The following is a 14,025-nucleotide window of genomic DNA, read 5'->3' as shown; positions in this document are numbered from 1 at the left end:
TACTAAAGGAACACATTGATACAGTTTTGTTCTGTTTTTGGATACAGCGCTACATCACAGTTGATTATATTTTCCCATGTTTTAGAATATCAGGACACAGCTCTGTGATAATCTCATATACTTAATATATACATTTGGAGTGGTTTGTTGAGCTGCTTAGAGAGCCACAGCTGTAGCTGTTGAAAGCGCTTGTGTGGAGGTTTCTGATTATTGCATCTGTAATTTAATCCTTTGTTACAGTACTTAGGGAACTCCATTTCAGCGATGTTTTACAGGAACCTCATCCCCACTGGAGCTATTGTTTATAAGTCTATGTAAATAGATAAAACTATTATGGGCAGCACTGTTGGTATACTTATTGGCAATACTGCCCCACAGGGAGTTATTCAGTACGGTCGTATTGCAGATTCTGCTAAAAAGTTGAATCTGCAATCCTTGCTTTTGCGTGCTGGTGGCCGTCCACCACAGGGTAAGACCGCCTAGCATGCAGAATGGCCTGGCCAGCGGCTGCGACTGCAATTTAATTGTGGTCACAGCAACTGTGGATGACCCCTTGCAGCTGTCATTTTTCTCATCGAGCCATCACACGCAGCCGCCCTGAAAAAGCCATCGATCCTCCCCCATTTTCCCCTGCGCCACCCCCCGCAATGCTCCGTCGCTGCCCACACTCATTGCGTTCCGATCGCATATGGCGACAGCTCACATGCAGGGCGACAGCGCCACTGATGGGGTTATTGCAGTCGCATCGCTTAGCAATGCAACCTGTATAACCGCCACAGTCCTGAAGTCATGAGTTCAATTCCTGACCAAGGAACTAGCCGTGTGCAATTTCTATGTTCTGCTGTGTTTGCTTGGATTGATCCCGGTTGCTCCCAAACTCCAAACACATATAGGTAAGCTAATTGGCTTCTAGCAAAAATGGCTAGTGTGTATGTGTGTCAATGTGAGAGGGAATACAGATTGTAAACTCCTCTGGGGCAGGGCCGAGTGAGTGACTGAAATATTCTCTGTATTGTGCTGCATAATAACAGTTAATAATAAATACTTTTGCCTTAGAACTTAAGCATTGCGCTGCAGATGAGAGCACTTTAATGCTTCTGTTGTCCTGTTACCAAGAATTTGTCATATTCAGACGTAGTCAGTCATTTATCTTCTCCTAGCATTACATACAGAAGTTGTAGAAGTAATGATAGTAATCTGCTTTCTCTTTAGTTATATATGACTATGCAGTTAGTTCTGGTAAATCTCAGTGAGGCAAGAAGTCACCATGCTACTGTATTATAGCCATTACTATTCATTACTACTACAAGCTGCTGGTGCTCTATAGGGTGTGGCATGTTTGGTCGACAGTTATCATGGGCACATTTATCAAGTTGACATGAGAATTTCGACATGGTCAAACTGTCGACATGCAGCCTAACTCTCCCACTCAGCATCCTCAGAATGCTGACATTTTACATGCCAATATTTCAGATGTCAGCATTGTGAACATGTCGACATTCTGAGGATTTTGACATGGTGTGAGTTGACATATTGAACCATGTGGACAGTCTGTCAACATTATGAATTTTAACATAGTTACTACTGTAGACCATGTGACCAGTGTTCTTTAATTCACCTACAATGCCAAGATCATTTAAAATTGTATTCACTTACATCAGAGTTCCCTTTATCTTTTCTGTCATCAGAAAAACTCTCCCCCAGGTTAGGAAACCTCGGAGAGAGAAGTCTGAAGGTAGGCAGCACATCTTCTAAGCTGCAGTCACTCTCGGTGGAGTTGTAGAGTGTGTGAAGAGCAGGAAAGGACCTTTGCCTCTTAGGACTCCATGGGGTAAAAGCAGTCATTCGCTGTACAGGCTGGTCCTCCAGCTTGCTCTCCTCTCCAGTATACCTCAAGTTACCACCACAGATGTCTAGATTGCTGGTCTCTGAAGAGATGACACTCGATTTGAGGTCTGGTGTGTCTTCTGGGTGAATGGTGCCATCTGGTCCTTGGTGGGAGACCTTTATTGACTCCAACATATCAGCAGGTAAATGGCGTAGAAGGGAGGAAACCTGCAATTTAAATAGCAGCATTCAAACTACAAAGTAAAAAAAATAATAAATATGAAAATTTTGTAATTGTGGAATCCAGGGTTGTCTGACTGCCAGATTGTGGACATGATGTTGTTTATTGTTTCTTCTTTTTAGGACCAGCCTCCATAGACTAATTTGTATGTCCTCCTGTACCCATGAAGCGCAGCTCTGATGTAGTGACATTTTTCACGCGAGTGTGAAAGACTTAATTTAAAACCAAAATAGGTACGAAATACAACTGATTTTAATACAGAACTGTTTATTGCATGGCGGTAAATGTGAATGAGGTGTAGTTATAAGGCAAGTCTATGGCAAGTAGTAGTAAACCTTTTTAATTTGTCAAGGTGAGCCAATTAAGCAAAGGTGTGTCAAGGTCTAAGACCAAGCGGAGTTTACACATCCATAGCTGGTGTTAAGACAAATGTGTATAGCCATATATGATGCCAAGACTAATATGTTGTACTAAATTTGGGGGATGGGTTTCATTTATTTATTTATTTATCTATTTATTCAGTGTGTATTTTTATTTAGGTGTATTTTTGCTTTTAAGACTTTTCAAAAAATCTAAACTTTTTTACTATGTATTTTTCTCACACATACTGTAGTGTACTTAGAGATTGACCTTCACTATCTCCACCAAGTCCCTGCATTAACCCCTACTTCACTGCTGTAAGTGTCGGACCACACATAGCGGCCAAGCGGGTCCCGTTCAGCAGGACCTGCTTGGCCACAAGGAGACTGCACATGGTCGCCCATGCAGCCGCCCATACTTGTGCGGTAATCCCGCCGGATCCGGGCGGTCGGGCCGGATGACAGGACGGCGGGATTTCAGTATGAACACATACATTTCAATGTATGTGTTCACATAGTGCGGCAGTGCCGCACTGTGTTCTACTGAAATCCTGTGTGTCACTGGCAGGATCCATGTGCACACAGAACCCCCCTCCCGGCTATGCGGGTCCCACTTGGCCGCTACGTGGGGCCCTAACCTAAGTCACTATACTACGTACGGCAATCATTCTTCCCATGTACCAGTAACTACTGCTTTCTATGGAGTTCGCTGTGGATGGGGGCTTTCCCCAATTACTTCTCGATCGCCCCTAACCCCAGCAAACACAGCTAAAACCATTCATAACTAGAACACAGAAGCAACTGACCGTCAATGTGCAGAACAAAGGGGCATATGTATCAACCTTTGGAGAGAGTTACAGTATCAAACAATTAGCGCCTGTCATTTTTCAAACGCTGCCATAAAAGGACAGTTAGAAGCTGATTGTTAAAGTACCAACCAATCTCCACAGTTTGATACATCTCCCCCTAAGAGCGAAAGGAATCTGAACAAGAAAAAAAGGAAATGATACCAGGATGCATAATCTTATGGGCCAATGCCACATGTATTCTCATATAGCACAGGGATTGGCCAACACAGAAAATGAGTAAAATATAGATTATATGAACAGAGATTACAGGCATTTACTAGACTGCTACATACACCGGTGTCACAGCAGGACGCTCCGATGTCCCCAGCAGCAGAAGGGGCCATGAGCCCTACCATCCTGATGCAGATACCACTGGGGCAGCGACAGTACAGGTTCCTTTGGCCTTGTGCACTATGTGGGAGGGCTGACCTCACACCGCTACATCCCTGAGGTAAACATGTAAGCTAATACATATGGATCTGGTATCTGCTAGAGATATGATGTAGCAGTTACTGTTAGCCACAGAACTGCCATAACATAACTATTACAGTTATATTAAAAGGTTCATTTTCCTCAGCAGGCATCATTTGAGCAGAACTCCCAGTGGATGGTTTGCATGAAGGAGAATGTGACCTCTCTGCATATGAGAAATCTTTATACAGCAATATTTTAAACATCTCTAAATAGCAATTTTCTATCGCAATAAACAATAAATACACCTTTAAAAAAATGTCATTACAGTATTAAAATACATGAAAGCCAAAGTATTTAAACCAGTGCCGTAACTAGGTATTTTAGCGCTGTGTGCAAGAAACGGCATTGGCGCCCCCCCACGCAAGAAAGGAGCAGTGTGCGCCGCAGGCGCGCAAAAAATATATAGGGGTGTGGCTTCATGGGGAAGGGGCGTGGCCACAAAATAATGCCAATTTATACTACGGTGCATAGTCGTCTCCATTATTCAAATTACGCTGCACAGTAGAGCCACTACACCAGGTAGAGCCCCTTTTTACACATTACGGCAGACGGCGTGCCTTTTTACACATTACGGCAGACATCGTCCCCCTTATTACACATTACGGCAGACAGCATCCCCCTTATTACACATTACGGCAGACAGCGTCCCCCTTATTACACATTACGGCAGACAGCGTCCCCCTTTTTACACATTACGGCAGACAGTCCCCCTTATTACACATTATGGCAGACGGCAGACAGCATCCCCCTTATTACACATTACGGCAGATGGCATCCCCTTTTTTACACATTACGGCAGACAACGTCCCCCTTATTACACATTACGGCAGATGGCATCCCCTTTTTTACACATTACGGCAGACAGCGTCCCCCTTATTAACATTACGGCAGATGGCATCCCCTTTTTTACACATTACGGCAGACAGAGTCCCCCTTATTACACATTACGGCAGATGGAATACCCTTTTTTACACATTACGGCAGACAATGTCCCCCTTATTACACATTACGGCAGACAGCGTCCCCCTTATTACACATTACGGCAGACAGCGTCCCCCTTATTACACATTGCGGCAGACAGCGTCCCCCTTTTTACAAATTACGGCAGACAGTCCCCCTTATTACACATTACGGCAGACGGCGTGCCTTTTTACACATTACGGCAGACAGCGTCCCCCTTATTACACATTACGGCAGACGGCATCCCCTTTTTTACACATTACGGCAGACAACGTCCCCCTTATTACACATTACGGCAGATGGCATCCCCTTTTTTACACATTACGGCAGACAGCGTCCCCCTTATTAACATTACGACAGATGGCATCCCCTTTTTTACACATTACGGCAGACAGAGTCCCCCTTATTACACACTACGGCAGATGGCATCCCCTTTTTTACACATTACGGCAGACAGCGTCCCCCTTATTAACATTACGACAGATGGCATCCCCTTTTTTACACATTACGGCAGACAATGTCCCCCTTATTACACATTACGGCAGACAGTGTCCCCCTTATTACACATTACGGCAGACAGCGTCCCCTTTTTGTACACATTATGGCAGACAGCATCCCCCTTTTTACACATTACGGCAGCCAGTCCCCCTTTTTACACATTGCAGCAGCCAGTCCCCCTTTTTACACATTGCGGCAGACAGACACCAGAGAGAGAGAGAGAGAGAGAGAGAGAGAGAGAAAGAGAGAGAGACAGAAAGAGAGAGAGAGAGAGATATACTTACCATCTCTCAGGCTCCTCGTGCTGGCAGAGATCCCGGGCAGCCGCAGGTGAAAAGGAGGAGGAGGGAGGGGAACTTGAGCAGCAGCAGCGCTATGTAATTGGTAGCGGCGCCACTGCAGCACTCCCCTCTCCTTCCGTATTGGCTGGCCGCTGCTGAGAATGCTGGGATGAGGGAACCGCATCCCAGCATTCACAGCAGCGCCGGGCAGCCAATACTGAAGGAGAAGGGAGTGCTGCAGCGGTGCCGCTACCAATGACATAGCGCTGCTGCTGCTCAAGTCCCCATCCCTCCTCCTCCTTCTCTGCCTCCGGCGCTGCTCTCCCTCCAGCGCGGCGCACGGCACCCAGCAGAGGCAGCATGTAATGAGTCAATTTGACTCATTACATGCCGCTCGCCGTGCGCCCTCAGTGTAACTGCGCTGTGTGCCAGGCACACCTGGCACATAGGTAGTTACGGCGCTGATTTAAACTGCATATTGAATCTAATAATACTGAAATGGTAAAGGTGCCCATACGCTAGACGATATTATGAAGGATTTGGTCATTTTTGACAGATCAGAACGGCAAATCGTTCATAATAGTGCAGATTGTTCAGTGTCCATGAATGATAATGTTCACAATGCGCGGTCCCACTGGTCGTTGGTCAAAGCTACTGATCTTCCCTGCTGCAGGGAAGATCTGAGGCTATAGTCAATGACAGCATGCTCTTGGATGTAGCCTAAAGCTCGGTACACACTACAGCGATGTTGGCACAATATGCCATTTCGTAATGACATATTACCTACATCGCTCAGTGTGTACGTGGGCTTGCGTGCTCCCACGGACGCTAGCGATGGACGCTTGATTCTATGTGCTGCACATAAAACCAAGCGATGTAGCTAGCGTCCTGTATTATGCTAATGAAGGACGGAACATGTTTGTTCCAATCTTCATTAGCATCGCCCCGGTGTGTACACACAATCTAGGGCTGACATATTACCTACATCGCTCAGTGTGTACGTGGGATTGCATGCTCCCGCGGATGCTAGTGATGGAAGCTTGATTCTATGTGCTGCACATAAAACCAAGCGATGTAGCTAGCGTCCTGTATTATGCTAATGAAGGACGGAACATGTTTGTTCCAATCTTCATTAGCATCACCCCAGTGTGTACACACAATCTAGGGCTGACGGGGATTCGTTCCGACATCGGAACAAATCCCCTGTTGCTCTAGTGTGTACCCACCTTTAGATATATCTTACAGATATATCTTATGTGCATTGTACCAAATTGTTTGCCCAAGACTGCCGGGGAGCTGCCGGGGAAGTTCAAGGGAAATCGTTAAAGATAAATCATCCCTAACAGGTCGTCTAGTGTATGGGCAACTTTACAATAATTGTGTTTTAAAGTTCAAGCCAATTATTTACACAGTTGGCTGCATAAGGAATGAGAAGGGTGGCAGTTGCTGCCCCAGGTCATACCAAAATCAAAGTTGTTTGTTTTTTAAGAACAATAATTACAATGACACAGTATATGTGTATATTTATAGTAGTTGTTGTTGTATTTTTTGTTTTTAAAATGTATCATTTACAGTTATGCTGGCCATACATCAGCACGACCCGCATCATGGGGGGAATTCAGAGTTGATCGTAGCAGCAAATTTGTTAGCAGTTGGGCAAAACTATGGCCCTCATTCCGAGTTGTTCTCTCGTTCTTTTCCTTCGCATCGGTGCGTTTTTCCGCTAACTGCGCATGCGCAATGTTCGCACTGCGGCTGCGTCAAGTAAATTTGCTAAGAAGTTTGGTATTTTACTCACGGCATTACAAGGTTTTTTCTTCGTTCTGGTGATCGGAGTGTGATTGACAGGAAGTGGGTGTTTCTGGGCGGAAACTGGCCGTTTTATGGGTGTGTGTGAAAAAACGCTGCCGTTTCTGGGAAAAACGCGGGAGTGGCCGGAGAAACGGGGGAGTGTCTGGGCGAACGCTGGGTGTGTTTGTGACGTCAAACCAGGAACGACAAACACTGAACTGATCGCACTGGAAGAGTAAGTCTCGAGCTACTCAGAAACTGCAAAGAAAAATCTTTTCGCAATATTGCAAATACTTCGTTCGCAATTCTGCTAAGCTAAGATTTACTCCCAGAGGGCGGCGATTTAGCGTGTGCAATGCTGCGAAAAGCGGCTAGCGAGCGAACAACTCGGAATGAGGGCCTATGTGCACTGCAAGGGGGTGGGGGCAGATATAACATTTGCAGAGAGAGTTAGATTTGGGTGGGTTATTTTGTTTCTGTGCAGGGTAAATACTGGCTACTTTATTTTTATACTGCAATTTAGATTTCATTTTGAACACAGCCCACCCAAATCTAACTCTCTCTGCACATGTTACATCTGCCCCCCCCCCCCCTGCAGTGCACATGGTTTTGCTCAACTGCTAACAAATTTGCTGCTGCGATCAGCTCTGAATTACCCCCCATATATGCGTGTCGTATCACTATTTCCCTTCATGCTCCTGGCAGCTCCCTGTCAGTCCCGGACAACACGAGTGACACAAATTGTGCTAACGAACCGTCGTTAAACGATCAATCGTGTGACTCACAAAAAAAAAAAGTCCAGGGAAATTCGGCTCAAAATCGTACGATGCATCGTGTGTGCATAACACATGGTGCCTAATTCAGACCTGATTGCAACAGCAAACTTTTTTCTTTAATGAGCAAAACCATATGCATTGCAGGTGGGGCAGATATAACATGTGCAGAGAGAGTTAGGTTTGGGTGGGGTATGGTCAAACTTAAATCTAAATTGCAGTGTAAAAATAAAGCAGCCAGTATTTACCCTGCACAGAAACAAAATAACCCATCCAAATCTAACTCTCTCTGCACGTTATATCTGCCCCGCCAGCAGTGTACATGGTTTTGCCCATTAGAGAAAGATTTTGCTTTTTGCGATCAGGTCTGAATTAGGCCCATGGTACAATGTGCATACGATTACGACAGATAATATGGGCTGCACGTATGATCTGAGCATGCTATGTTCAACCCACGGGACCGCACATTGTAATCGTACCCCGAAACATGCATGATGTGCACACAATGCAGTGTATGAGGCATCAAAATCATGTATTTGTACACAATATCGACCTAGTGTATGGCCAGCTTTAGTATTTAAAACTGTGGAATGGCAAAACTTTTGCATATGTAAAATAAATAAAAATTGTAATACAGTTGTAATGTTGAGGGCTCAATTTTACTAACGGGCAGTATCATAGCCACTTATAATTTAGGGATCACCGATTGCCTATAGACAGTGTAGACAACTATATGCTGTGCTCATGAATGACACATAAACTGAATGAAAACTCTAAGGATGTTACCAGCTCCTAGAGAAAGAATGTGTTACTGTGGGTTTGGGCTTTGAATGAGGGGGGAGATTTAATAAACACTGCGCTGTGTACATAGTGGGTAATTATAGGTACAAAACCCCTAAAGGGTGCAAGCAGAAGTGAGTAAAGATTACAGAAACTCATATTATAAAGTATTAGCACATTAAGGGGGACATTTACTAAGCAGCGATAAGAGCGGAGAAGTGAGCCAGTGGAGAAGTTGCCGATGTCAACCAATCAGCACTGAAGTAACATCTATAATTTGCATACTATAAAATTATACAGAGCTGCTGATTGGTTGATGGGGCAACTTCCCTGGCTCACTTCTCCGCTCTTATCACTGCTTAGTAAATTTCCCCCTATGTTCTGATGGAAACTCACAGTTAATTGAATCTCCTCTTTCATGGGATCAATACTTGTTAATGGAATAATTCTGATAGAATTCCACTGACCTTTGTAATTTCTCGTGAAATGTCTATTACACAAGGAAGCACAGGTTTTTCTAGGTGTGAGTGTATGTACATATGTTGCTTATTTTCTGTATCATTATACACTCTTTGGGCCTAATTCAGATCTGTTCGCTCGCTAGCGTTTTTCGCTGCGCAGCGATCAGGTAACTACTGCGCATGCACCATAATGCGCAGGCACGTCGTACTTGTACAAAGCGGATCGTTGCTGTGCACTGGTTCTAGCGAAGAATCCATTCGCACAGCCGAACGCAAGGTGATTGACAGAAAGAGGGTATTTGTGGGTGGCAACTGACCGTTTTCTGGGAGTGTGTTGAAAAACGCAGGCGTGTCGAGGCGTTTGCAGGGCGGGTGTCTGATGTCAATTCCGGGCTTGAATAGGCTGAAGTGATCGCAGCAGCTGAGTAAGGTCAGAGCTACTCAGAAACTGCGCAAGCTGTTTTTGTACTGCTCAGCTGCACATGCGTTCGCACACTTGCAAAGCTAAAATGCACTCCCCTGTAGGCGACGTCTATCTGTTCGCTGCTCTGCAAAAAATAGCTAGCGAGCAAACAGATCTGAATTAGGCCCTTTAATCCATATGACTATGGCAAGTGTAGAAACAAAGATAAGATAATGCATTCATTCATTGCAGATAAAGAAAAGATCTTACATTAAGTTTCTCCAGGGCACAGATTGTGCTTTGTGCCCGTACAAGATGGTCAAGGAGCTCAGTGATCTTCCAGTTCAAAGGATCTTGCTCCACATTCTCACTCTGAGTCTATTTACGTAATAGGTAATGAAGGAAAAGTAGTGTAGTAAGCACGTGAGAAGTCATTATCATTAATGATTGTTTCAGGAGTCTCAAAAGGAAGAAATACACAACTGGTTTCCAAAGTAACTAACATTCAGTAAATACAGAAAATATTGCTCTAAAGTAAGTTACATATAAAATTGTAATACAACATTTCATTCAAGTATAATACGTAATTTCATAAAATAGACATGCTGAGTTATGATAGTACCGAAGAGTGAAAGCAAGTCCATCAAATAATGGGATATTAGTATCTATTATCTGGGGCAGAGGATGGGCCTAAAGAAGATTTGATGGATTTCTTCTGCATTTTCTTTTTACATTCCTGATTACCATAACAATATACTGACACGGGCTGGTGGATATTATGACAGTGAGACCTCTGTTGCCAGTTTTCAGTCCTGGGTCCAGTTTTGTTTTGTTTTTTTACAGTAAAACAGGCCTGGTCTTCTAGATGATGTTGACTAGTGTATCAAAGCGGTATCCGGTCTTTAGGTCGACAACACTTAGGTCAACACTCACTAGGTCAACCACTATTGGTCGACATGCATTAGGTTGACATGGTCACTAGATCGACGTGGCAAAGGTCGACACATGAAAAGGTCGACATGAGCTTTTCACATTTTGGGGACTTTTTCACACTTTACGATCCACATGGACTACGATTGGGAATAGTAACCTGTGCCGAACGCAGCGGTAGAGGAGCGAGGCACCTTGCCCGAAGCATGGCGAGCGAAGCGAGCCATGCGAGGGGACATGGTGCACTTATTGGGGTTCCCAGTCACTTTACGAAGACAACGACACCAAAAAAACTTTAAAAAAAAACCTCATGTCGACCTTTTTTCCATGTCAACCTTTTGTATGTTGACCAATAGTAAACCTATTTACTGTCGACCCAACGATCCACCCCCGTTAAAGCCTTATGATATGCAAAATAGCACATTAGCATGCTTTATTGAAACACATAAATGTACATGTGTTCTTGTAGGCTGAGCCATATGGATCTCAAGGATTCATGTGGCTCTGCATATGGGAACATACATACTATTTTTGCATATGCATTTTTCTGGCATATAATATGTTAATTTTACATACAAATCTTTTTCAGCCTCAGTGTGTGACTGCACTAAGGAATGGTTATTGGAAAACAGTTGGGTAAAGATCATAATAAATATAATAATAAGTAGGCTTGCACTGTATATTTTAATTAGTGATGTGCGCATTCTGATTTACTCGGTTCTTAACGCCAAAATAAATGCAAGTTCGGATTTATCCAGATTTTTTCTTATTGGCTATCCAAAACATGTGACATCCGAGAGCCAATAAAATGCCATTTTGAGATCCGGGTGAATCTGAACCCGCACATCTCTAATTTTAATATACAGATATTGCATTTCAGGAGAGAACAATACAAGCTCTGTATAATGAAGAAAAGACAAAACAGCAGCCAACACAATGCAGCAAGGTAAAGTTCAACACAAATAAGGACGTACAGAGGAATGAAGACCAGTATCTTGATTCTCGTTGTTTGACTCAGTCCCAGAAAATGTATCTGTTGTCCTGAAGAGAGAGAAAATAAGTCCTGAGCCAATAAATAACAGCATAAATGGAAAATATTTTCTTACAGGAAATGAAAATGTCACACAGTAAACATTTCTAAATTATTATTTTTTTAATACAATTATTTCTTTAATTACAGTAAGTCAACAGAGTCAGATGTAACACAAAAAGAGAGATCTCAGTTAAACAGATCATTGAGAGAATTTAGCAAGCAGTGTAAAGAGTAGACCAGTGGATAAGTTGCTCATAGCAACTAATCAGCTTCTAGCTATCATTTTTTTCAAATTGACTTGATAAATGCTACCTCAAAGGCGATTGGCTGTTATAGGCAACTTCTTCATTGATCCACTTCTCCACTGTTTTCACTACTTTATACATCAATCCTTTCGTTTTTTAATGTCAATGTCGGTACAAGTAAGATTACTATAAGAAAGTATTATAACATAAAATACTTGATGATAATTTCGATTGAGCAGGAGCGTTTGACACAAGCTATTAACTTGTATACTGCTAAAGATCATTCTCTGCGACTTTGAGAGCTGAATGTTAAAAGGGCAAAACTAATACACACACAATCAGGTGTGTGCAACTCTGCAAATATGGGGCCAAATAAGGAGTCTAAATAACAACAGAACATCGTCATGGGCAGGTAAATCTTTGAAATGTCACCAATGTATAATATATAAACCTCTCTGTCCATCATATAAGAATTAAACCACTTAGATAGAACATATAGGGGCAGATGTATTAACCTGGAGAAGGCATAAGGAAGTGATAAACCAGTGATATGTGCAAGGTGATAAAGGCACCAGCCAATCAGATCCTAACTGTTAATTTACATAATGAATACCAAATAAAAGTTATATTTTATAATTACTGGTCATCTATCATAAATTATATGTGACTTATAGTATATAACAAACACAATTGTCTGAGTGTGCCCATTATAGGGAATACTTTCTTCTTCTGGTTTTTATATTGTACAATTATCAAGAGCAGTTACTAGTAACTGTCAGTTAGTAGGCGCTACTAGCTGAATTCCTAATACCCTACTCCAAGCATTAGATTCCATGCCATTTAGGATGAGACCCAATTAATACACTCTACTGAATATACTGAATAAATCCCCCCCCCCTTCCCCCCTATGAGGATAATAAATGGGTACCAAATAAAGTAGAGAAAAAATATTCGTATTGCAATGTAAATAAAAATGAATAAAAACTGATGAACACAAATAAAAAAACAACAACATTTTATCCAGGCATGCAAATGCAAAATTCTAATTCATATTATCTATGTTTATTTATATAACTGTTGGTGGCACACTATCAGCCCTTCTACATAAAAGGTATACAGTCAGATGGCAAATGTAACCTGTCAAACTAGAACTCCCACTTTTACTACCTAGCACATGTGGCTAAATGTTAGCTAGCTGGGTTGTTAAAGCTTTGTATAGTTGTTTAGATCACAGAACAGACTGAGGTGAAGTATGTGCTCACAAGTCTGTCTGACCTTTTGGATACCCAAATAGTCTATAATAAAGGATATACAATTTATCCTCAACCATAATTCTTTTTGGTTCAAAGGCCAACACTACAGACAGGGAATCTCTATGGACCCAAGGTTTGTACCTAGCTATGCATGCGTAGACATGGCAAAGTGGGAGGTAGATACTTTCTCGTGTATGATCCTGTCTGTGAGCACATATTTTCCTGGTAAAAATACGATGTATTGTTAATCTAAAAGTGAATGCAAAAACAACAGATGTTGTTCATATAACACCATAATCAAAAGCTAAATTTTTTTTTCAATTTAACAGCCTATAGAAGATGAAGAAAGGTAGACTTGCTGGATCTAGTGCACAGGTTCTCAAACTCGGTCCTCAGGACCCCACACAGTGCATGTTTTGCAGGTCTCCTCACAGAATCACAAGTGACATAATTAGCTCCACCTGTGGACCTTTTAAAATGTGTCAGTGATTAATTAATACACCTGTGCACCTGCTGGGTTACCTGCAAAACATGCACTGTGTGGGGTCCTGAGGACCGAGTTTGAGAACCACTGATCTAATGACATATGTGGAAGATTAAATGATACAAACAAAACCATTTCAGAAAATAGGTTTTATTGCCTATGATATGGTGTTTTAATTAAATCTCGCAGATAACTGAAAAATGAGTTACGTGACATCGCCCTCAGTTATCTGGTGTAAATGATAGCTATGTCACTTCCTGGGTGGATCTGTGAGGCTCTCCAAGTAAGTGCAGAAATGCAATCGTACCACCAATCTCTCCCCACCAGGTGGTAGGAGGTGTGAGAAATACTGTAGTAGTGGAATTTGAAACAAGCTCGCTGGGG

At 42.6% G+C, this 14,025-nt stretch overlaps 1 protein-coding gene across 1 annotated transcript in view; it reads right to left on the bottom strand.

The window, feature by feature from the left end:
- Positions 1–1,613: 1,613 nt before the first annotated feature.
- Positions 1,614–14,025, bottom strand: part of LOC134970016 (uncharacterized) — a 34,517-nt gene continuing 22,105 nt past the window's right edge. Inside the window, exons 3-5 of the mRNA XM_063946131.1 lie at positions 11,601–11,667; positions 9,967–10,074; positions 1,614–2,055 (exon numbers count right to left, since the gene is read on the bottom strand). Of these exons, the coding sequence (XP_063802201.1) occupies positions 1,633–2,055; positions 9,967–10,074; positions 11,601–11,667 (598 nt within the window). The 3' untranslated portion in view covers positions 1,614–1,632. The remainder of the gene's footprint in view (positions 2,056–9,966; positions 10,075–11,600; positions 11,668–14,025) is intronic.

The sequence above is a fragment of the Pseudophryne corroboree genome, chromosome 11 (assembly GCF_028390025.1).
Source record: "Pseudophryne corroboree isolate aPseCor3 chromosome 11, aPseCor3.hap2, whole genome shotgun sequence".
NCBI lineage: Eukaryota > Metazoa > Chordata > Amphibia > Anura > Myobatrachidae > Pseudophryne > Pseudophryne corroboree.
The sequence above is the reverse complement of the archived record's forward strand: the minus strand, read 5'-3'. Positions and strand labels throughout refer to the sequence as shown.